Below are 26967 nucleotides of genomic sequence, written 5' to 3'. Positions count from 1 at the left end.
TGGAAGTGAATGGAGCCGAAAAATGGGCGTGGCAGGTGGGCGTGGGTTTGAATCCCCATGCTGTACCCAAGTCGGGGTGTCATCAGGGGGCTTTACGATTTAGAGTTGGAACGGTGTTGATATCTCGAACTTTCAAAAAATGAATAGAAGTGAATGGAGCCGAAAACCGGGCGTGGCAGTTGGGCGTGGGTTCGAATCCCCATGCTGTACCTGAGTCGGGGTTACATCAGTGGGCTTTACGATTTAGAGTTGGAACGGCGTCGATATCTCAAACTTTCAAAAAATGAATGGAAGTGAATGGGACTCTTATAGGTTAAATAAACGTTATAGAAATAACCATTCAACAACCATTCAAAGAAAATGAATGGAAGTCAATGGGACCAAAAATCGGTACAAAAGCGGGCGTGGCGGGTGAACGGACGGGTGGATCAAAAAACTTTTTTTCAATAAGTGACGCCAATAACGGGCCGGATGATCTAGAGTTGGAACGGCGTCGATATCTCAAAATTTTTTTGAAAATGAATGGAAGTCTATGGGAAAAAAAACGCTACAAAAGCGGGCGTGGCGGGCGAACGGGCGGGTGGATCCGAAAGCTGTATACAAGCCCGCGTCGCACCAACAGGCCGGACGATTTGGCGTTGGAACGGCGTCGATATCTCGAAAACTGCGGGGCGAGATAGCCGGCGACGAAAGTGGTGGAATAATAAAAAGAAAAAAAATAATAATAATATGACTAACGGATAACAATAGTGTGCTTGCATTCTGCAATCACACTAATTATTTGCACCAAAATGACCGTACATACATGTCCCAAGTGACCTACTACATGCTTACTATGGGCAGTGTGGTCTTGGGGAAATCCTGTAAAAACCCACATGGGGCTCGTAAGGATTAGTCCACTGGGCCCACAAAAACATTAGTAAGAGGTGGACCATTGTAGGCTAATTATAGACAGACTAGACGTACACATGGTCCAAGTGAGGGTAACTAGGATAACGTTTGTGCACCAAAGTAAGTTAGAGATGATTCGGGGCTGTTTGTGTTCAAATTCTCATGGTGGGTACAGGTTTATTTATTTCAAGGATTTTCATCACTGAAACATGTCGCGGACTAAATGCTGGGATTGCCTTCACTGCTAAGGAAGCATCGGATACTCCCTCGTCATTGTCAGATTATAGCTTCAAAATAAGGCACCTAATTAGGCAGCATTTTAAGGTATCGTAAGGTATCTTAATTAAGGTAGAATTTAGACAGCTTACTTTTTGGGAGCACATAGAATGACGTAAAATGCGTCTACTAGCGATCACTAGGTTGAGAGTTTATCTCCCCCTCTATCTGAATCCTGTTATGGGGAAGTGAGCCATCTCTGAACCGTGCTTCATTAACCTGCCAGGTGGTAGAAGATACCGAGTCCTTTTTGAACTCCAGCCAAGAGTTCTGCTTTGAAGACAGCGCAACACGAAGACGGAAACTGGATCAAAGTTATTCTGCATCCTCATGTCAATTAGTACTTAGTGCAGACTGTCAGAGTTTGGATAAGATTTTTGCTGTAGACTTGTGTCTGTGTTAAGTACTCATGTAGTATGAACCACCAGCAGTATACACCAATCAGCCATAACATTAAAACCACCTCCTTGTTTCTACTCACTGCCCATTTTATCATCTCCACTTACCATATAGAAGCACTTTGTAGTTCTACAATTACTGAATTGCTTTGTTAGCCCCCTTTCATGCTGTTCTTCAATGGTCAGGACTCCACAGGACCACCACAGAGCAGGTATTATTTGGGTGGTGGGTCATTCTCAGCACTGCAGTGACACTGACATGGTGGTGGTGTGTTAGTGTGTGTTGTGCTGGTATGAGTGGATTAGACACAGCAGTGCTGCTGGAGTTTTTAAACACCTCACTGTCACTGCTGGACTAAGAATGGTACACCAACCAAAAATATCCAGCCAACAGCGCCCCGTGGGCATCGTCCTGTGACCACTGATGAAGGTTTAGAAGATGACCAACTCAAACAGCAGTAATAGATGAGCGGTCGTCTCTGACTTTACATCTACAAGGTGGACCAACTAGGTAGGAGTGGACAGTGAGTGGACACAGTATTTAAAAACTCCAGCAGCGCTGCTGTGTCTGATCCACTCATATCAGCGCAACACACACTAACACACCACCACCATGTCATTGTCACTGCAGTGCTGAGAATGATCCACGACATAAATAATACCTGCTCTGTAGTGGTCCTGACCATTGAAGAACAGGCTGAAAAAAGATGGACTACAGTCAGTAATTGTAGAACTACAAAGTGCTCTTATATGGTAAGTGGAGCTGATTAAATGGACAGTGAGTGTAGAAACAAGGAGGTGGTTTTAATATTTGGCTGATCAGTGTATATGTATATTTTGTACCTGAAGCCTCTGGCGTACGTCTATGTGTTTATATATGTATGTATATGGATATTTTTATACACATTATAAATCGTATAGTGTCATCTTTTATTAGTAACTGACCTCCCAGTGTGCACTGCTGTGATCCGAAATGACATGCACAAGCAGGTTGCAGAATGTGTACAGTTCAACAATTTTTTTTCTCTATTTTTCAGTCATGTATTGTTCACGGTCATGACATGTGTAAGATTTTTGGCATGATTTTAAACACATGGATATGATTTCCAGCCTGTTCTGGTTATTTACCTGTTTTTTGTTGTTTGGAGACTGGTTGATGTTTAAATTTGGCCTGACAGAACACTGACTCCACCCATCTCACTCGGGGGGTTCGAATTGAACTGAATTCTGAAGGTCATACTTGTTTTGAATCCTGGTCCCTGGCCTCCCTCATACTTTTCCTATTATAGTGCCCTCCCTTCTGGCACTCTGTACACTGAGCGTAGTCATTGTTGACTGTGTGGATGCAGTTGTCAGGAAACCAGTGTGATCCTGGTGAAGTGGGCCATACTTCACTTGTGCTATGGCATACACAAGCAGATAAGAGGTGACCAGGCTTTGCGTTTGCTAAACTTCAGCCTAGACATTAGCTGTTTGTCTAACTGTGTGGAAATGGGTATGTCAAAAATACTAATTATTTTAGTGCCTGTTATGGCACATACACCGATCAGCCATAACATTAAAACCACCTCCTTGTTTGTACACACGCTGTCCATTTTATCAGCTCCACTTACCATATAGAAGCACTTTGTAGTTCTACAATTACTGACCCCAATTAGCCCCCTTTCATGCTGTTCTTCAATGGTCAGGACCCCCACAGGACCACTACAGAGCAGGTATTATTTAGATGGTGGATCATTTTCAGCACTGCAGTGACACTGACATGGTGGTGGTGTGTTAGTGTGTGTTGTGCTGATATGAGTGAATCAGACACAGCAGTGCTGCTGGAGTTTTTAAATAGATGCTCATCTATTGCTGCTGTTTGAGCTGGTCATCTTCTAGACCTTCATTAGTGGTCACAGGACGCTGCCCACGGGGTGCTGTTGGCTGGATATATTTTTGGTTGGTGGACTATTCTCAGTCCAGCAGTGACAGTGAGGTGTTTAAAAACTCCATCAGCATTGCTGTGTCTTATCCACTTATACCAGCACAACACACACTAACACACCACCACCATGTCAGTGTCACTGCAGTGCTGAGAATGATCCACCACCCAGAAAATACAAGTATTATTATTAGGTCTACTCTGCAGTGGTCCTGTGGGGGTCCTGACCATTGAAGAACTGCATGAAAGGGGGCTAACAAAGCATGCAAAGAAGCAGATGGACCACAGTCAGAAATTGTAGATCTACAAAGTGCTCCTATATGGTAAGTGGAGCTGATAAAATGCACAGTGAGTGTAGAAACAAGGAGATGGTTTTAATGTTATGGCTGATCAGTGTATACCTAATCAGTCACACATTCTTCACTTCGTTCGGCTCTGCTCGCTTGCCTCGGCCGCGGGAGCCTTTCTGAAGTGTCCTCACACGTGTCCATAACCACCCCTCCCTCCGTCCCTCCGTCCCTCCGTCCCTCCGTCCCTCCGTCTGTCGTCCCAAACACGCACTCTTTTTTTAAATTTCTTTATTTTGCTCGTCCACATTTTTTTTCGAGCTCCGTGTGACATCAAAAATGTCACGCATTCCCCGTCTTTCGATATTTTTCTGTTTAGTCCGTCCCCATTCTTCCGTTTTTAGCCTCCTTCACCGCTATTATTATTTTTCTGCTCCAGCTCCCAGCTGATTTCCATCAGGTCCAAGTTCCCAAAGCTGCTCCGCAGATTTCGGGAGCAACGAGAGCAGAACACATTTCCTCTGCATGCTTAATGGAGCTCGTACTGTTTGAACATCACCGTCGCTGGATCTACGGATAATACCGTAAATCTGCGGTCTGTATGACATGAGATCGCGGAGCATATCGTTCTCTGTCATTTAACCTCCTCCACCTTTTAGCTGCAATTCATCATGACGTCGAATCAGCATTTTTTTAAATGTCTAGCTTATATTTTATTATTTTGCTTATTTCATTTGTCTGTAATCTGTAATTATACAAAGCAAAATGGGGATATGTCTTCGTCTGAAGTTTGCATATGTGCTGCAGATGTCTGGTGTGGGCGTGCTTAGCCGCATATGTCCGTGTATACTTGCTCGATAGCATATCATGTTACATTGGCTCTCCGCTGGATGCTGGATATTTTTTTATGCATTTTTTCTTCCCTTTTCCTCCCTTTTTAGCGCGTCCAATTGCCCGATTGCATCATGCTTTCTCTCCACCAATGCCGATCCCTGCTCTGATTGAGGAGAACGAAGCTAACCCACGCCCCCTCCGACACATGGGCAGCATGCCGTATGCATATTGTCACCTGCACTTTGACGAGTGCTGTGCAGCTCAGCGTTGTGTGCGGAGAGGACACACCCTGAGAGCACTCTTTCCTCATCTCTGTGCAGGCGCCATCAATCATTTACCTTTTCAGCATTTAGCAGACGCTTTTATCCAAAGCGACTTACACAATGAGCAATTGAGGGTTAAGGGCCTTGCTCAGGGACCCAACAGTGGCAACTTGGTGGTGGCGGGGCTTGAATCGGCAACCTTCTGTTTACTAGTCCAGTACCTTAACCACTGAGCTATCACTGGCCAGCAGAGGTCGTAATTGCACCAGTCATGGGAGAGAGACCCCATCCGGCTTAGCCCCGCCCGTATCTGAACAACAGGCCAATTGTTGTTCATGTGGCCGCTCAGCCATAGTAGGCAGAGTTGAGATTCGATACGATGTATTCGAGATCCCAGCTCTGGTTCCAGCATGTGTTTTTACCGCTGCGCCACCTGAGCGGCCTCTGAATGCTCATTTTGACCTAAATTAAAGGCTTTCATTTAATTCATAGAGCTTAAAACTTTGTTGACCTCCTGAGCAGGTTTCCTAGCATCATCTCGGACTGCATTTCAATGTCTCAAGTCCATTATCTCAGAAACTTTCTACAGGTCACTGAGGTGGGAAAAGAAGTCTACGTTGCATGTGGTGATAGGTCAGTTATAGCCTAGTGGTTAAGGTACTGGACTAGTAATCTAAAGGTCTCTGGTTGAAGCCCCACCACTGCCAGGTTGCCACTGTTGGGCCCTTGGGCAAGGCCCTTAACCCTCAATTGCTTAGACTGTATACTGTCACAGTACTGCAGGTTGCTGTAAATGATGATACCTGCTGTGCCTGAAGCCTCTGTGCTTTGTTACCCTCTCTACTTTTACACTTCCAAGCTCGGAGCAGTCACCCATTCATATGCTAATGATGCTCTCCCTGTCTCCCTCCAGACGATGCCTCAGGTTCAACCTGAGCTTTATCTTGGATATTTAATTCTAGATGAATAGACCCACCTCCATGTCAAGCTTTTTACGATTTCTGGCCTGCCTAATTTTCATCCTTTTAAGCCTTTCAGCCTCACACATTACCATTTTTGATGAACTATTTTGGTACTTTTATCAGGGTCTGAATAGAGCCACAGGGTAACAATCAATGCCCGGCTTGACCACAATCAGGCAGATTGAACCATTATTTTAGGAATACAGTCATGTCTTCCTGATTACAGCTCTCAGTAGACAGTGGTAGTCTAGTGAGTAGAGCTTTGGGCTATCAATTAAAAGGTCGAGAATTAGAATCCTAACTCTGCCATGCATCCACTTTTGGGCCCTTGAGCAAGGTCCTTAACCCTCTCGGCTCCAGGGGCGCCGTACAGTGGCTGACCATGCGCTCTTACCCCAGTTTCCAAACAAGCTGGGATATGCAGCATAATAATTTTGTACTATATATATATATACTGTATATATATATATGACAAATACAGGCATTCTTTTCCATTCTTATTACTGACCTACCAAATTGGCACATGCTATGTATTTTACCAATTTACTAGTTTAGTAGTCCAAATATTTGCCCCCTGCTTGTTAACTTGTAATGCACTTATTCATCAACCTTTAGGACTTGTCCATCTGTGAGTGAACTTGGTGATACCACCATCACAATGGTACTAAAACCAGATTCTGCTCAGCTGTGGTTTCACATTGGTGAACCAAACTGAAGACTGGTGTTCAAGTGTGGGTTTTTTTTGTCATGTGACTACAACTATAAAATAATCAATATACCTTACATTCACTGATACCACTGCTTTATGAATTGAATTAGTTTATAGGCTCATGGGATACATGCACCAACTGTAAAATACACTCACTGATCGCTGCATTAGTTACACCATCTCTGTTATGTACATTCATTATTTTATAAGCCACACTACACTAGTGAAGTGCCATTTGATCAGTAAGCATACTATAGGGGGAAATTGGGGTTCAAGGGTGTAATAAAGTGTACAGAGCCACAGATGAACTATATACACTGATCAGCCATAATATTAAAACCACCTCCTTGTTTTTCTTCTCACTGTCTATTTTATCAGCTCCACTTACCATATAGAAGCACTTTGTAGTTCTACAATTACCGACTGTAGTCCATCTGTACATACTGTTTTAGCCTGCTTTCACCTTGTTAGTTATTGTTCAGGACCCCCACAGGGCCACCACAGAGCAGGTATTATTTATGTTGTGGCTGATTCTCAGCACTGCAGTGACACTGACATGGTGGTGGTGTGTTAGTGTGTGTTGTGCTGGTATGAGTGGATAAGACACAGCAGCACTGCTGGAGTTTTTAAATACAGTGTCCACGCACTGTCCACTGTATTAGACACTACTACGTAGTTGGTCCACCTTGTAGATGTAAAGTCAGAGACGATCGCTCATCTATTGCTGCTGTTTGAGTTGGTCATCTTCTAGACCTTCATCAGTAGTCACAGGACGCTGCCCACGGGTCAGTGTCACACTGCAGTGCTGAGAATGATCCACCACCTAAATAATACCTGCTCTGTGGTGGTCCTGTGGGGGTCCTGACCATTAAAGAACAGTATGAAAGGGGGCTAACAAAGCTTGCAGAGAAACAGATGGACTACAGTCAGTAACTGTAGAACTACAAAGTGCTTCTATATGGTAAGTGGAGCTGATAAAATGGACAGTGAGTGTAGAAACAAGGAGGTGGTTTTAATGTTATGGCTGATTAATGTACATCAGCCAGTTTCAAACATCTGAATTTGGTTTGGTCAGCTATCCTTCAAACATTTTGCTGGAATTACTGGAATAAGAAGTCTACGAAGAAGCACATTATTGTCTGTCCTTGCACATTGGTCACTGTTGTGCATTAGGGGAACCTGTGGGTATAAACTGCCAGTTTATTTTTTTGTGTAGTGGTAAAGGCATGTTAGTGCTACAAAGGTTAAGTCTTATTACTTACAACAGATCATTTTTGGAGGTATTATAGCCTCCTCGTGTTATGTTTTCAACTTGAGCTTTAAAATTAAAATATTGGCTCTTAATGATTTTTTATTTGTAATTCTTTTTTAAAAATTTTAATTCTTCATACTTGGGTGGCACAGTGGCTCATTGGATAGCACTGTCGCCTCACAGCAAGCAGGTACTGGGTTCGATTTTCAGGTCATTTCTGTTTGGAGTTTACATGTTCTTCCATGTCACTTTACAATTGTGTAAAGTGACAAGTAGTGCAGAAACTGTGCAACATAATGCTATACATCTAATGTATATGTATATATATATATATATATATATATATATATATATATATATATATATATATGTATGTGTGTATATATGTGGACATATGTATGTGTATATAAGTACTGTATATGCGTGTATATACAGTATGTACAGTATGTATATGTATAGATTGGTAATTGTGTATTAATCACATCTGTATAGCATTATGTTGCACAGTTTCTGCACTATTTGTCACTTTACACAATTGTTTACTTTAAATTGCTCTTTTTTAATTATATTGTTAATTTTTCTAATGTTTCTACATTCTTACATTTAAAAACATTTCTATATTTTTTTGTATAATATATATTTTAACTATTTTGTAGATTTTTTTATTACTGTGGCGGGAGCCACAGGGGGAGCAGTCACAAAAGCATTTCACTGCCAGTTGTACTGTGTATGACTATGTGTGTGACAAATAAACCTTGATTTGATTTGATTTGATTTCCCAAGTCAAGTCAAATGTATTTGTATAGCGCTTTTTACAATGGACATTGTCTCAAAGCAAGGACCAACAGACCAAAAACCCCTGTTGAGCAAACCGAAGGTGACAGTGTCAAGGAAAAACTCAGGTAGAAACCTTGAGAGGAACCAGACTCAGCAGGGACCTCCATCCTCCTGGCCCGTGTCTAAGTGGGTTTCCTCCCTCAGTCCAAAGACATGCAAGTGAGGTGAATTGGAGATACAAAATTTAAAAAAAGACTTGAACTGATGAATCTTGTGTAACCAGTAACTACCGTTTTTGTCATGAATGTAACCAAAGTGTGTAAAACATGACGTTACAATACTAATAAAGAAATTAATACATAAAGTCCTTATACTCTACTAGGCATCAGATATTCTCCAAAAGCATACTTGAACTTTTTAGTTTAAGGCATTTTGTTAAATTAATTTCTTGTTTTGTTTTACAGGATGCTGGAATACTCTCTCAATCTGCAGAATGTCAGTTTGTCAGCTGTCCGTACTGTCAGAGTGCTGAGGCCTCTCCGAGCTATCAACCGAGTGCCCAGTGAGTATCAATTACACTTTTTTACAGCTAATTTACCATTCCGTCTTTATTTAATAGGAAACCGTTATGCACAGTTATTCCATAATCATGGTTTTGTGGTAGCTGAATATGATCTCTTTGACATTTATTGAAATGTAGCTGCTCAGAGATGTACAGTAGCAGTTTTCTTTCCAGCAGCTGAAAGCATGTCTAGCCAGTAAGGAACTCTGTTTCCCAGCCAGAGCTATATCAGCTGCTTCTTTTCACTGCTCTTTTCATGCTGTCCTGGGTTTAGGGACTAAAGATTTATGGATTTTTTCTTTCAGTTCTTTAAACACACTCAGACAGACAATTCCATAGTGGAATGAATAATATAATGTATCTTTTTACTGACAATCTGAGGGTGTATTTTCTTCTTGGTTAGTGACTGTCAACATAGACTAGCGTTTTGAATTATTGATATCGGGAATTTGCCGGGTGGAAGTTTTGTTCAGTGTGATTGAATGAGCTGCTTATTAACCTGCTGTTCTGAAGCTATAATGTAGAACGGCAGCGCACTGGATGCCATCAGTGTTTTAGGGTCGCGGGGGTGGGGGGGTGCTGGAGCCTATCCCTGCTTTTAAATGGGCGCAAGGCACACAGTTACACCCTGGACGGGGCGCCAATCCATCGCAGGGCAGACACACACACACACATTCTCCTATAGGGCAATTCAGTGTCTCCAATTAACTTGACTGCATGTTTTTGGACTGTGGGAGGAAACCGGAGCTCCCAGAAAAAACCCAAACAGACACGGGGAGAACATGCAAACTCCGCAGAGAAAGGACCCAGCCCACCCCACCTAGGGATCGAACCCAGGACCTTCTTGCTGTGAGGCGACAGTGCTACCCACCGAGCCACCGTGCCGCCTCTGGTTAATTAGAGATACCAAAATCTATGTGTGTGTGTGTGTTTCCTGTCATAGACTGGGTGCCTTGTGCCCATTGAGAGCTGAGATTGGCTCCAGCACCACCTCACTACCCCCTGCGTGACCATGCTTAGGTTAAGCAGTATAGAAAATGAGTGATTTGAGACAGAACCATTTTTACAGACAGTCAGTGACAGTTTAGGCAGTCCTGAGGTGACACACTGAGCCGTGATGGCAGAAGTGTTTACATCCACTTCTCTCACCGCACAACTACATAATTAATCCCTGTGTCAATCAGTCGTACAAGGCCAGCCATGTAGGAGCAGTAGTCTTATTTGCTGATCAAGAGTCTCTCGGGTTGATTAGCGGCCTAATGGTGGAATTAATCTGAAAATAATTTTATCTGCTCCTCACCTGCTGTGGAGTGTAATTTGGGAAATGGGAGCCTGAGAGTCTCTTAGGTGGGCCTCATTTGTCAATTTTCCACTTTAACATTTCTAATCATAACATGAAGTGAAGTAATAGGAGGCAAACTTACAACCATCCATCATTTAGCTGTCCAGCTCAAAACAGAGACGGTGAAAAACACTAAGTTTATTGATTGGAAAATATAAAGCTAGACAGCCAATCTATATACAGTATGTACATTCTCTTCAACTTATACTGCTAAACAACTGACAAAATGTATCAAAGTCTATTTCTAACTCACATATTTAACAAAAATGCATTGGGTCACTTTGGATAGAACTTACTACAAAAAATAAATAAATACACTGTCAAAAGTAAAGTAAAAAAATCCCCCAAAATGCATTTTTATCTGCTTTAAAATGTAGTTGAATTAAGTTACTAATTCTACTTGATTATTAAACATACTTTTACTCTAATGTAAAACTGGCGGCACAGTGGCTCGGTGGGTAGCACTGTCGCCTCACAGCAAGATGGTCCTGAGTTTGATCTCCAGGTGGGGTTTGGCTGTTGTTCATCCAGGGAGGGAGCTGGATAGGGACCTCATAAGTGATGCAGTTATGACCTCTGCTGGCTGATAGATGGCGTCTGCACAGAGTAGAGGAATAATGCTGATCAGGGTGTGGCTTTTCATACACAAAGCTGATCTACATATGAACTCAACTTGTGCAGGTGAAAAGATGCAGTCGGCTACTGCTCACGTGTCGGAGGGGGCGTGTGTCAGTTCGCTCTCCTCAATCAGGGTGGTGGTAAGCACCAGTATATATATACGTATATATATTTACGTGGTGGATGATTCTCAGCACTGCAGTGACAATGACAAGGTGGTGGTGTGTTTGTGTGTGTTGTGCTGGTATGATTGGATACGTTTTTAAACACCTCACTGTCACTGCTGGACTGAGAATAGTCCACCACCAGACCACTGATGATCTAGAAGATGACCAACTCAAACAGCAGCAATAGATGAGCGATCGTCTCTGACTTTACGTCTACAATGTGGACCAACTAGGTAGGAGTGTCTAATAGAGTGGACAGTGAGTGGACACGGTATTTAAAAACTCCAGCAGCGCTGCTGTTTCTGATCCACTCATATCATCCACCATGTCATTGTCACTGCAGTGCTGAGAATGATCCACCACCTAAATAAGACCCTACTCTGTAGTGGTCCTGTGGGGGTTCTGACCATTAAATAACGGTGACTTGGGTGCACAAAATGAGTCAATGAATCAGTAAGTACACATAGCAGAGACAAAACTGAAAAATGAACCACTTGTGTTTATAGAAACAATATCCACTAGATCTCAATAATGATTTATACAAGTCTTTATACTGTGGGTATATGAATCAATATGTGCGCGCATCCATTGTAGCAAGCCTTAATAAGTATTGCTTAGAGAGGAAGTGAAATCACGGACATAAAACACTATTTCCTAAATCACGTTGTTGGAAAGATATTGACCTTTTATATTAATTGGAGGTTATGCTATCATGAGCACAGTTGTGTAAACACTGTATTATAGTATACATAATATATTGGTTGTTTTTTTTTGCCGTAAAATATCTATTTCTCAATTTGCAGCTAAGCAAGGGATGATGTGGAGTGTGGTTTACACCGGCCTGGGATAGATTTCCTTAAAATAAAAGCTTCTGCCTTTTCATTCCCCTGTGCTTTTAGTATTAGGCACTGTTTGGCATAAGTGAATGACTTAAAAGAGCAGATAATCCCAAGGGTGTCTTTCTACCGCAGTACTGGGCCGACTACTGGCCTCATGGAATCTCATGGAATGGCTTTTTAAGGGAATGTATAAGCAAGGAAAGGATATTAAAAGGTCCTCTTCAGAGAATATTTTCTCAAGGTTGTGTTAACCCCTTGATGCACCAGTCAAAAGCAAGAACATTGATAAAAACTAAGCGATGAGGCCGATATGACTAGGAGGTTAATAAAGAATTCCAGGAAAAGATGCAGATCTATTTAGGATATGATTTAGTAAAGGGTTGTATGTGTAAATGGGAATAAAATATACAAGCAAATTGAGTCTACAGTGCATTGCATAGTTCATACATTCAGTTATCAATACGCTTACTGCTTCTTTTAGGTCAGGCTTGCACGGCATCCAGAGCCACCCAGAAGCACTGGCACGAAATCAGACAACACACTTTCAGATCATAGTGGCTGAAAGCAAGTTCTAGTGGTGTTATTATATGGTATATTATTCTCATTATATATATACAGTGTATCACAAAAGTGAGTACACCCCTCACATTTCTGCAAATATTTCATTATATCTTTTCATGGGACAACACTATAGACATGAAACTTGGATATAACTTACAGTAGTCAGTGTACAGCTTGTATAGCAGTGTAGATTTACTGTCTTCTGAAAATAACTCAACACACAGCCATTAATGTCTAAATAGCTGGCAACATAAGTAAGTACACCCCACAGTGAACATGTCCAAATTGTGCCCAAAGTGTCAATATTTTGTGTGACCACCATTATTATCCAGCACTGCCTTAACCCTCCTGGGCATGGAATTCACCAGAGCTGCACAGGTTGCTACTGGAATCCTCTTCCACTCCTCCATGATGACATCACGGAGCTGGTGGATGTTAGACACCTTGAACTCCTCCACCTTCCACTTGAGGATGCGCCACAGGTGCTCAATTGGGTTTAGTCCATCACCTTTACCTTCAGCTTCCTCAGCAAGGCAGTTGTCATCTTGGAGGTTGTGTTTGGGGTCGTTATCCTGTTGGAAAACTGCCATGAGGCCCAGTTTTCAAAGGGAGGGGATCATGCTCTGTTTCAGAATGTCACAGTACATGTTGCAATTCATGTTTCCCTCAATGAACTGCAGCTTCCCAGTGCCAGCAGCACTCATGCAGCCCAAGACCATGATGCTACCACCACCATGCTTGACTGTAGGCAAGATACAGTTGTCTTGGTACTTCTCACCAGGGCGCCGCCACACATGCTGGACACCATCTGAGCCAAACAAGTTTATCTTGGTCTCATCAGACCACAGGGCATTCCAGTAATCCATGCTCTTGGACTGCTTGTTTTCAGCAAACTGTTTGCTGGCTTTCTTGTGCGTCAGCTTCCTTCTGGGATGACGACCATGCAGACCGAGTTGATGCAGTGTGCGGCGTATGGTCTGAGCACTGACAGGCTGACCTCCCACGTCTTCAACCTCTGCAGCAATGCTGGCAGCACTCATGTGTCTATTTTTTAAAGCCAACCTCTGGATATGACGCCGAACACGTGGACTCAACTTCTTTGGTCGACCCTGGCGAAGCCTGTTCCGAGTGGAACCTGTCCTGGAAAACCGCTGTATGACCTTGGCCACCATGCTGTAGCTCAGTTTCAGGGTGTTAGCAATCTTCTTATAGCCCAGGCCATCTTTGTGGAGAGCAACAATTCTATTTCTCACATCCTCAGAGAGTTCTTTGCCATGAGGTGCCATGTTGAATATCCAGTGGCCAGTATAAGAGAATTGTACCCAAAACACCAAATTTAACAGCCCTGCTCCCCATTTACACCTGGGACCTTGACACATGACACCAGGGAGGGACAACGACACATTTGGGCACAATTTGGACATGTTCACTGTGGGGTGTACTCACTTATGTTGCCAGCTATTTAGACATTAATGGCTGTGTGTTGAGTTATTTTCAGAAGACAGTAAATCTACACTGCTATACAAGCTGTACACTGACTACTCTAAGTTATATCCAAGTTTCATGTCTATAGTGTTGTCCCATGAAAAGATATAATAAAATATTTGCAGAAATGTGAGGGGTGTACTCACTTTTGTGATACACTGTATATACTGTATATATATATTATATATATTATAATGGCAAGCAAAACAGGAAATATATGTAGCAAACACTGATATACTGTATATGGAATGAAACTTGATATATTTGGAATGAAACTGATACATGTGGAATGAAAACCGATATGTATATATATAAAATGGAACTGATATTTAGAATAAAAACAGATATATATGGAATGAAGACTGATATATATAAAATAAAATTAGATATATATGGAATGAATACTGATAATATATCAGTTTTCATTTTATATATATCAAGTTTCATTTTATATATATAAGTTTTTATTTTATATGTATATATCGAGTTTCATTTCATATATATCAGTGTTTGCTATATTTTTCCTGATTGGCTTGCCATAATATATAATATAAATGCCTTTATTTGTCATATATACATATACAGGTGTACACTTACTCACTTTCTTAACCGCATATCCACTTGGGGTCGCGGGGGGCTGCTGGAGCCTATCCCAGCCAGTCCATCACAAGGCAGACACACGTACACATATACATCTATAGGGCAATTCAGTGTCTCCAATTAACCTGACTGCATGTTTTTGGACTGTGGGAGGAAACCGGAGCTCCCGGAGGAAACCCACGCAGACACTTGGAGAACATGCAAACTCCACACAGAAAGGACCCGGACCTCCCTGCCTGTGGATCGAACCCAAGACCTTCTTGCTGTGAGGCGACAGTTCTACCCACCGAGCCACCTGCTGCCCTACAGGTGTACAGTACAACAAAATATTGTATCTTCGCATATCCCAGCTTGTTTGGAAGCTGGGGTCAGAGCACAGGATTAGCCACTGTACAGAGGTCTTTGCTCAAGAGCCCAACAGTGGCAGTATGGCCGAGCCGGGATTCAAACTCTCAACTTTTTGATTGATAGCCCAAAGCTCTACCCTGTAGGCTACCACTGTCCCCAAACAATGGTTGACCCTGTGCTCTGACCCCAGCTTTCAAACAAGCTGGGTTATGCGTGTCATGTATACATAACATAAATTGTGCATTCCATTATGCATGCATTAGTCAGCTATTAATATGTAGTAACTATATCTCATACATATGATATCAGCTGTTAGTATGCACTAATGTCTCAAATGTTCTCCAGTACAGTAGTCACATATTTATATGCAGTAACATGAGTGCATTACCATGAACATGCGAATAATGTATTGTTGTGTGTCATAAATGTAGTCAGCTATAATTGTGGATCACTGTCTAGAGTCAAGTCAACCATTCAGTTCAAGGCACCAAATAAATAAAACACAGCAGCAGAAGTGTCCGGAGACAACACTGACATTGGTATTTTCATTTCCCGAGCACTCATGCTTGTTGATCAGTGCTGCATGGTTGTTTGTCTAAATAAATGATGTTGGATTAGGTATTTATCATAGTGTGAACTGAATATGCATTCAAGATCTCAGAGGAAGACCCACAAAGCTTCACACCTTCCTGTTTACATAATGACATACTTATAAAGTGAAAATCTTTGATCAATTTTTGAGCATTGATACACAGCCTTAATATTAGCTTGATAATGCCCACCAAAGTGTTGTGTCATTTTATGTGGAATTAATGTAATAGGTTATAGTACATCATATGTCATGAACACATTAATCAGCTATCATGGCATAGTCCCATACCATAAATGCATGAGCTTGCTATTATTATATACAGTAGACCCTTGACTTACGAATTTAATTGGTTCAGAAGGGCTGTTCTTAAGTCAAAATGTTCGTTAGTTATCACCCCCTTACCTAACCTCTCTAATGTCTTAAATGATCTTTTTTGTTATAAATACAAGTGTATCTTAAATTATAGAATAGACATTACTGTAATAAACAATAATAAACAACAATACACAGTAGTACTGTACTGTACATAAAAAAACACATCACATTTCAGTACAGTACGTGTGCTGTACCATACACCATAATACATTTCCCTTTTTTTTAATGAAATGTATCTAGCAGAAACAACAATAACTCTCATATTTCTCTATTATTTCCTTCTTTATTTCAATAGTGTTGTATTTTGTAGGTGTAATTGCACGAAAGAAAGAATACTTTACTGAGCCGAATTCCTTCTTCTCTCTCACTCACTGTCCCCTCTGTCTGATACACAGTGACAGCTACTGGCAGAAGTAATTATACTGTACAACAAATGTAATAGATTTTAAAATTTTTCAACACTACGCTTTCTCTGCACATTCTTTGGGGACATTTTAACAAATATATTTTACAAAATATAAAGAAAACACCGGAAAAACACCATCCGCTGTCCGAATTTTTGCTCACTGTATATACAGTATATATACAGGTCCTTCTCAAAAAATTAGCATATTGTGATAAAGTTCATTATTTTCCATAATGTAATGATAAAAATTAAACTTTCATATATTTTAGATTCATTGCACACCAACTGAAATATTTCAGGTCTTTTATTGTTTTAATACTGATGATTTTGGCATACAGCTCATGAAAACCCAAAATCTCAAAAAATTAGCATATTTCATCCGACCAATAAAAGAAAAGTGTTTTTAATACAAAAAAAGTCAACCTTCAAATAATTATGTTCAGTTATGCACTCAATACTTGGTCGGGAATCCTTTTGCAGAAATGACTGCTTCAATGCAGCGTGGCATGGAGGCAATCAGCCTGTGGCACTGCTGAGGTGTTATGGAGGCCCAGGATGCTTCGATAGCGGCCTTAAGCTCATCCAGAGTGTTGGGTCTTGTGTCTCTCAACTTTCTCTTCACAATATCCCACAGATTCTCTATGGGGTTCAGGTCAGGAGAGTTGGCAAGCCAATTGAGCACAGTAATACCATGGTCAGTAAACCATTCACCAGTGGTTTTGGCACTGTGAGCAGGTGCCAGGTCGTGCTGAAAAATGAAATCTTCATCTCCATAAAGCTTTTCAGCAGATGGAAGCATGAAGTGCTCCAAAATCTCCTGATAGCTAGCTGCATTGACCATGCCCTTGATAAAACACAGTGGACCAACACCAGCAGCTGACATGGCACCCCAGACCATCACTGACTGTGGGTACTTGACACTGGACTTCAGGCATTTTGGCATTTCCTTCTCCCCAGTCTTCCTCCAGACTCTGGCACCTTGATTTCCGAAAACAGTACTTTGGACCACTGAGCAACAGTCCAGTGCTGCTTCTCTGTAGCCCAGGTCAGGCGCTTCTGCCGCTGTTTCTGGTTCAAAAGTGGCTTGACCTGGGGAATGCGGCACCTGTAGCCCATTTCCTGCACATGCCTGTGCACGGTGGCTCTGGATGTTTCTACTCCAGACTCAGTCCACTGCTTCCGCAGGTCCCCCAAGGTCTGGAATCGGCCCTTCTCCACAATTTTCCTCAGGGTCCGGTCACCTCTTCTCGTTGTGCAGCGTTTTCTGCCACACTTTTTCCTTCCCACAGACTTCCCACTGAGGTGCCTTGATACAGCACTCTGGGAACAGCCTATTCGTTCAGAAATTTCTTTCTGTGTCTTACCCTCTTGCTTGAGGGTGTCAATGATGGCCTTCTGGACAGCAGTCAGGTCGGCAGTCTTACCCATGATTGCGGTTTTGAGTAATGAACCAGGCTGGGAGTTTTTAAAAGCCTCAGGAATCTTTTGCAGGTGTTTAGAGTTAATTCGTTGATTCAGATGATTAGGTTAATAGCTCGTTTAGAGAACCTTTTTATGATATGCTAATTTTTTGAGATAGGAATTTTGGGTTTTCATGAGCTGTATGCCAAAATCATCAGCATTAAAACAATAAAAGACCTGAAATATTTCAGTTGGTGTGCAATGAATCTAAAATATATGAAAGTTTAATTTTTATCATTACATTATGGAAAATAATGAACTTTATCACAATATGCTAATTTTTTGAGAAGGACCTGTATATATATATTATGGCAAGCCAAACAGGAAATATATAGCAAACGCTGATATATATAAATCGAAACCTGATATATATAAATTGAAACTTGATATATATAAATTGAAACACTGATATATATAAATTGAAACTTGATGTATATAAATCGAAACCTGATATATATAAATCAAAACCTGATATATATAAATCAAAACTTGATATATATAAATTGAAACTTGATATATATAAATCAAAACCTGATATATATAAATCGAAACTTGATATATATATAAATTGAAACTTGATATATATAAATCGAAACCTGATATATATAAATTGAAACCTGATATATATCAATTGAAACTTGATATATATCAATTGAAACTTGATATATATAAATTGAAACCTGATATATATAAATTGAAACTTAATATATATATATTGAAACTTGATATATATAAATTGAAACCTGATATATATAAATTGAAACTTGATATATATAAATTGAAACCTGATATATATAAATTGAAACTTAATATATATAAATTGAAACTTGATATATATAAATTGAAACCTGATATATATATATATATATATACAGTATATACAGTGTATCACAAAAGTGAGTACACCCCTCACATTTCTGCAGATATTTAAGTATATCTTTTCATGGGACAACACTGACAAAATGACACTTTGACACAATGAAAAGTAGTCTGTGTGCAGCTTATATAACAGTGTAAATTTATTCTTCCCTCAAAATAACTCAATATACAGCCATTAATGTCTAAACCACCGGCAACAAAAGTGAGTACACCCCTTAGTGAAAGTTCCTGAAGTGTCAATATTTTGTGTGGCCACCATTATTTCCCAGAACTGCCTTAACTCTCCTGTGCATGGAGTTTACCAGAGCTTCACAGGTTGCCACTGGAATGCTTTTCCACTCCTCCATGACGACATCACGGAGCTGGCGGATATTCGAGACTTTGCGCTCCTCCACCTTCCGCTTGAGGATGCCCCAAAGATGTTCTATTGGGTTTAGGTCTGGAGACATGCTTGGCCAGTCCATCACCTTTACCCTCAGCCTCTTCAATAAAGCAGTGGTCGTCTTAGAGGTGTGTTTGGGGTCATTATCATGCTGGAACACTGCCCTGCGACCCATTTTCCGGAGGGAGGGGATCATGCTCTGCTTCAGTATTTCACAGTACTTATTGGAGTTCATGTGTCCCTCAATGAGATGTAACTCCCCAACACCTGCTGCACTCATGCAGCCCCAGACCATGGCATTCCCACCACCATGCTTGACTGTAGGCATGACACACTTATCTTTGTACTCCTCACCTGATTGCCGCCACACATGCTTGAGACCATCTGAACCAAACAAATTAATCTTGGTCTCATCAGACCATTGGACATGGTTCCAGTAATCCATGTCCTTTGTTGACATGTCTTCAGCAAACTGTTTGCGGGCTTTCTTGTGTAGAGACTTCAGAAGAGGCTTCCTTCTGGGGTGACGGCCATGCAGACCAATTTGATGTAGTGTGCGGCGTATGGTCTGAGCACTGACAGGCTGACCCCCCACCTTTTCAATCTCTGCAGCAATGCTGACAGCACTCCTGCGCCTATCTTTCAAAGACAGCAGTTGGATGTGACGCTGAGCACGTGCACTCAGCTTCTTTGGACGACCAACGCGAGGTCTGTTCTGAGTGGACCCTGCTCTTTTAAAACGCTGGATGATCTTGGCCACTGTGCTGCAGCTCAGTTTCAGGGTGTTGGCAATCTTCTTGTAGCCTTGGCCATCTTCATGTAGCGCAACAATTCGTCTTTTAAGATCCTCAGAGAGTTCTTTGCCATGAGGTGCCATGTTGGAACTTTCAGTGACCAGTATGAGAGAGTGTGAGAGCTGTACTACTAAATTGAACACACCTGCTCCCTATGCACACCTGAGACCTAGTAACACTAACAAATCACATGACATTTTGGAGGGAAAATGACAAGCAGTGCTCAATTTGGACATTTAGGGGTGTAGTCTCTTAGGGGTGTACTCACTTTTGTTGCCGGTGGTTTAGACATTAATGGCTGTATATTGAGTTATTTTGAGGGAAGAATAAATTTACACTGTTATATAAGCTGCACACAGACTACTTTTCATTGTGTCAAAGTGTCATTTTGTCAGTGTTGTCCCATGAAAAGATATACTTAAATATCTGCAGAAATGTGAGGGGTGTACTCACTTTTGTGATACACTGTATATATATATATATATATGGAATGAAATCTACCCCCCAATCATCTTTCATCCTGCCCTGCCCTGTTTCATTCAAGTTTCGATTTATATATATCAAGTTTCAATTTATATATATCAGGTTTTGATTTATATATATCAAGTTTCAATTGATATATATCAGGTTTCATTATATATATATATCAAGTTTCAATTGATATATATCAGGTTTCATTATATATATATATATCAAGTTTCAATTTATATATATCAGGTTTCAGTTTATATATATCAGGTTTCGATTTATATATATCAGGTTTCGATTTATATATATCAAGTTTCAATTTATATATATCAGCGTTTCAATTTATATATATCAGGTTTCGATTTATATATATCAAGTTTCGATTTATATATATGGTCAGAGTCAACTTGTTCATGACGTCACGTGTTTCGCGCATTTCGGTTCGTAATCCGAAATTTGTTTGTACGTTAAGTTAAAAAAGATAGTTTGTAACCCAAAATGTTTGTATGGTAAACCGTTCGTAACTCAAGGGTCTACTGTAGTTAGAATCTTGTCATTTAAATTAGTCAGTAATATGTAGTCATGCCACACATTCACTAGTCATCTATCCGTTTGTAATAACTACCTCATGTGTGCATACATTTTCTATTAGTGTGCAGTAACATTTATGTGTGCAATAATCTGCTATTACTATGTAGTAAAAATAAATCATGTGTTGCATCAGTACATAGAGTATATTAGTAGTTGTTAATGCATGACTAAGCTTAAGTATGTTGTAATATCTGCTAAACAGCTTTAGCACTGATACACTGATCAGCCATATCATTAAAACCACCTCCTTGTTTCTATACTCATTGTCAATTTTTTCAGCTCCACTTACCATATAGAAGCACTTTGTAGTTCTACAATTACTGACTGTAGTCCAGGACCCCCACAGGACCACCACAGAGCAGGTATTATTTAGGTGGTGGATCATTCTCAGCAGTGACATTGACATGGTGGTAGTGTGTTAGTGTGTGTTGTGCTGGTATGAGTGGATCAGACACAGCAGCGCTGCTGGAGTTTTTAAATACCGTGTCCACTCACTGTCCACTCTATTAGACACTCCTACCTAGTTGGTCCACCTTGTAGATGTAAAGTCAGAGACGATCGCTCATCTATTGCTGCTGTTTGAGTTGGTCATCTTCTAGACCTTCATCAGTGGTCACAGGACGCTGCCCACAAGGCGCTGTTGGCTGGATATTTTTGGTTGGCGGATTATTCTCAGTCTAGCAGTGACAGTGAGGTTCTGCTGTGTCCTATCCACTCATACCAGCACAACACACACTGACACACCACCACCATGTCAGTGTCACTGCAGTGCTGAGAATGATCCACCACTCAAATAATACCTGCTCTGTAGTGGTCCTGGGAGAGTACTGACCATTGAAGAACAGCATGAAAGGGGGCTAACAAAGTATGTAGAGAAACATGGACTACAGTCAGTAATTGTAGAACTACAAAGTGCTTCTATATGGTAAGTGGAGATGATAAAATGGACAGTGAGTGTCAAAGGTGTATTAATAGTTGCAAAGGTAAGAAGTGCATCCTCAATATTTTCAAATTGGATCAAACTACTTAAGACAACAATTTAAGAAATAGCACAGCAGCTCATTAGTTCTGCTGCAACCCTACACACTTGGCGAGCATTTCATCTCGTCACGTGACTCTCTCATTGTTATTTTACTATTTATTTTGGCTGCTGAAAGCACCCTGCTGCTCATTGATGCTCACACTCTATCTAAATGGGCAAGTTACAGCTGGCTGCAGTCATCCCCATGCTCAGTGCGGTCTGCCAGGAGCTCATGTCGGATTACGACGCTCCAGCAGTTCGTCCCACAGCCCATCAGGAAACGATTGCCATCATTTATGTTCTCGTCTCCTGGTTTTGTACGGCCATTCAGAGTCTACTGCACACGCAAGGCCATCAAAAGATATTATGCAGATTCAACTAAGGGGATTTCTTCAGTCGGCGAAGTCGTTTATGGCTGTGTGTAGGCATGTTAACCACAGTAGCCACTTATCAGGATGCTAAGCACCGTGCATGTTGTTTATAGGTTTAATACTCCAATGTGACTCTGTTCCCTCACATCTTAAGTTGTTCCTCAGCCTGCTGGGATTGACCTTCTTGTTTTTTGTTGCAGGTATGAGGATATTGGTGACGCTCCTGCTGGATACTCTCCCCATGTTGGGAAATGTGCTGCTGCTTTGCTTTTTTGTCTTCTTTATCTTTGGGATCGTCGGGGTCCAGTTGTGGGCCGGGTTGCTTCGGAATCGCTGCTTTCTGCCTACAAACTTCTCCCTGTAAGTTTTTATGACCTGACTTTTAAATACCCATAAAGATAAATCAAATAAATCTATTGTTTACTTGGTGTTAGCATTTAACACCAGTTACACCAAAATAATGATTCCTGATATGCTGGTATGTATTAGGTTTTCATATTTAGAGACCACTCATTCTAGGTGAAACTTCACAATTCAAACATTGTTAGGCTTCTTTTTGGGCGTGGCAGAGGTCAAACATTTACTACAAAAACTCGACATTGATGCAGAGGCAGCCAATGTGGAAAGTGACAACAATTTCTAATACACTCTCAAGCCCATGTGACTATAGTTATCATAGCGGCCTGACGATTTTTCATGCAGTTCCATCTGCGAGTTCGAAGCTCTCTGGCAGCACGGTGGCTAAGTGGATAGCACTTTCTTACAAAGTCCAGCATAAGAGCCATGACCCATTTTTGCTTGCGAAGACCAAGCCTTGTTGGATATTCCCATTTGTGGTACCCTGATGGGTGGCATGGTGGCTCAGTGGGTAGAACTGTCGCCTCACAGCAAGAAGGTCCTGGGTTCGATCCCCAGGTGGGGCGGTCCGGATCCTTTCTCTGTGTCTGTGTCTGTGTGGGTTTCGTCCAGGAGCTCTGGTTTCCTCCCACAGTTCAAAGACGTGCAAGTGAGGTGAACTGGAGATACAAAATTGTCCATGACCGTGTTTGACATTAAAACTTGTGAACTGATGAATCTTGTGTAACGAGTAAGTGTGTAAAACATGACGTTAAAATCGTAATAAATAAATAAGGTACCCTGACCTGTTACCAATTGACCCTGTTTATTGCGAAAAGTTTAAATACAGGCACATTTTATGTAATTTATATAAATATATAAACATATTTATTCTTAGATTGTCTCTGTCCCAAAATTTTTTGAGTGCATTGCAGGCATCAAATTAAAAATTTGTTTTATATTTACAAAATATAATTAATTGGTCAGCCTAAACATTGCAAGTCATTTATTACTAAATTGTCAGTTAAATAAAGATTCAACAGAATGAACAAACCACAGATTTTTGCTTTTAATGCATTTTACAGTGTCCCAACTGTTCCGGTGTGGGATTTGTAAAATGTAAATGCGATAAAAAAAAAAAAAAATCTTTATGAATTATGTTTTGCAGCTCATTAGAATTGTGGCTCATGTGAAATCCATTGCAGCCCAGTCTCACAGCTGTAATTACTTACACTATGTCTAGCCTTAATGCTAAATTGCTGTTAAGAAGTAAATATTCTGGGTACCCAGGAGCCCTGGATTTGTCCCAGTAGGTTATTTAAGATACTTGTACAGCTAATTTGCCATGTCGCTATCGCCGAAGTGAAATTTTGTCAACAGAGAGTCCAATTATCCTCTGTCAGGGCACAACTCGATTAGAGTTAGGCCTCTGTGAGCTCCTTTTTCCCGAGCTAGTTAGATCTGGTGCTTGGCTAACATAAGAGATGCTGAGATGAAAATAAAAGGTTTCTGTTCGTTCTGTGTTTTCACTGATGAATCCTACAACGTGAAGGAGAACGTGTCGCAGATTCATTCATAAAAATACCAACACACACAGTACATTGTGTTCAGTGCACGAATGATTGGTATATAAATAGACTGGTGAAATATAAATTGCCTGGTGAGGTGAATAATTAATCCTTACATATTACTCAGCTGACAGTCTTTATATAGCTACGCCATACACGTTGATGCAGGATTTGCACTGCTGAGGTTGTCCATTTTTATACCAACCCCAGTTATGTACATTATATAAGGGTGTAATAGGTATCAGTCATTAGCTATTGATGCCTGTATATGACTGTAGATATGCATATTTACATACACACACTTACCCTTTTATACGTTACAAGTACCTTACAGATGCAATTAGTAGGTATAGACTTTCAAATGTAGCTACTGTGTACACCAACCAGGCATAACATTATCACCACTGATAGGTGAAGTGAATAACACTGATTATCCCTTCAGGGTTTGAGTGGAGTCCATGCCTCGACGTGTCAGAGCTGGTTTGGCAGCAAAAGCGGGACCAACACAATATTAGGAAGGTGGTCATAATGTTATGCCCCATTGGTGTATGCATTTATCAGACCATTTTCTGAACTGTGATGGTCCTTTTCCACTGATTGATGGTAGGGCATAAGTAACAAACTGTGTATTTGTTTACATAGTGGACCTATATGAAATGATTAAATGATGGAATTACCAAGTAGTGTAGGTATAAGAAACGTATACATGCATACATAATACAATATATGGTCAAAAGTTTATGGACATGATCATGAATGTGTTTGACAACAGATTAAGTTTTACATTAATGATCTGATCTTTTATATTTGTATTTTTGTTAGTCCTCAAAACCTACAGCTGTACAAACATTTCCAAACTGAAAATGATGACGAGAGCCCATTCATCTGCTCTCAACCGCGGGATAACGGCATGCGACAGTGTAACTCCATCCCCAGACTGCATGAAGAGGGTCTGCAGTGTCAGCTGGACATGGGAGCCTACAACAGCACAGATAACACCACCTGTGTGAACTGGAACCAGTACTACACCAACTGTTCTGCTGGGAATGTCAACCCATTCAAGGGGGCTATCAACTTTGATAACATAGGCTATGCATGGATTGCTATCTTTCAGGTGAGTTCTGTTTTCAGCATTTAGCAGACACCTTTATTCAAAGCGACTTACTGTGACAGTATACTGTCTAAGCAATTGAGAGTTAAGGGCCTTGCTCAAGGGCCCAACAGCAGCAACCTGGCAGAGGTGGGGCTTGAACCAGCGACCTACTGATTACTAGTCCAGTACCTTAACCACTAGGCTACAACATCCCTAAATACACACTCTACGTATAATAGCACCATTGAAATCCAGGTTTGAATCTCAGCCCGTTGTCTACACAGTTGTGATTGGTGGCCAAAGCCCTGCAATGGAGGATGTTTCTGCCTTGCGCCTTAATGTTTGTGTTTCTGGTAGATCTGGACCTGCCACAACACTGGATTACCAGAATAAAGCTTTGATAAATGAAATGAAAACTAAAAGACTCTGTTGCAGGGGTTGTACCATCAAGGGTGCCCACTTTTTACTTTAAATCTGGATGTTTTACACTAAGAAATTGTACACAATAGTACAATCAGCTTATTACATTTATGGTATTTTGCAAATGCTTTTTAATCCAAAGCGACTTACAATTGTGATTAAATTCACTGCCTGCAATTAGTGATTGGGCCTTGCTCAGGAGTCCCTCTAGACACATTCTAGAGTTAAAACTGTAATTTTTAAATACATTTTAATACTTTTGGCATTGTTCTTTGACATCTATGGCAAGTGCCAACCAGAATGCCATGTAATAACAATTTATTCTGCCATCTTCCAGAATGCAACAGCTTGGGATTTTGGATGATCTTTTTCTGTGGTTGGCATGAGTACAATGACAGTTTAGCTGTGCCTATTATCTTTACAAAGCCTTTTATCTGAAATCAATGCTTTAATCTCAAATCAAAGTCTTCATTTTTGAATGTGTTCTGTCTCTGGCGCTCTTTCGTTAATAGAAATGCCACCGACGTCTCAGTGGGAACGCTTGTCACATTACGCAAGAAAAAATTAAAGTATCTATTAAACATTTATAAAATTGCTATGCGGTGCTAAGAATGCTGGGGATTTAAGGTCTAATCTTCCTTTCATAAGTTGCCAAAACTGGAGCTTGCATGTAAAACGCCTCTAAAATAAATGAGCTGTCCGACAGCATTTGATTCTACTACTGCTCTCAGCGGTTGCCAGATATTGCAGAAGAAGTGTCTATCTCGTCTGTTTGATTACCGGTGGAGTGTCAGATGGTGCAGAAGTGTGTGAGGATTTTCCTCTGAGCTTGCAGAGCTTACAGGTCATGGTCAGGCATCTCATCACTAACTAATGATGCACAATTTAAATTCAGGACACAGCTTTTCTGTGCTGTTTGTACGCTGTTCTATTTACAAAATAGGTACATCTAAACAGGTCATATAAACTATCCAAACAGTGTGTGAAGAATAATGAAATAATTAGTATCTTTTATGTGTTTATTCATATGAAATGTGAACATGCCCACCATGCTGTAAGCCATATACAATCATGTGAAAAAGTTAGAACACCCTATGAGAACCTTTGTCTTTTTG

General features: G+C 40.8%; 1 protein-coding gene across 1 annotated transcript in view; it reads left to right on the top strand.

The window, feature by feature from the left end:
- Positions 1 to 26967, top strand: part of cacna1g (calcium channel, voltage-dependent, T type, alpha 1G subunit) — a 349320-nt gene that overhangs the window by 191398 nt on the left and 130955 nt on the right. The window contains exons 5-7 of the mRNA XM_063003080.1: positions 9038 to 9135; positions 22636 to 22795; positions 25162 to 25453. Of these exons, the coding sequence (XP_062859150.1) occupies positions 9038 to 9135; positions 22636 to 22795; positions 25162 to 25453 (550 nt within the window). The remainder of the gene's footprint in view (positions 1 to 9037; positions 9136 to 22635; positions 22796 to 25161; positions 25454 to 26967) is intronic.

This window comes from Trichomycterus rosablanca, chromosome 10 (genome assembly GCF_030014385.1).
Source record: "Trichomycterus rosablanca isolate fTriRos1 chromosome 10, fTriRos1.hap1, whole genome shotgun sequence".
NCBI classification, from domain to species: domain Eukaryota; kingdom Metazoa; phylum Chordata; class Actinopteri; order Siluriformes; family Trichomycteridae; genus Trichomycterus; species Trichomycterus rosablanca.
This window is presented reverse-complemented; position numbering and strand designations above follow the sequence as displayed.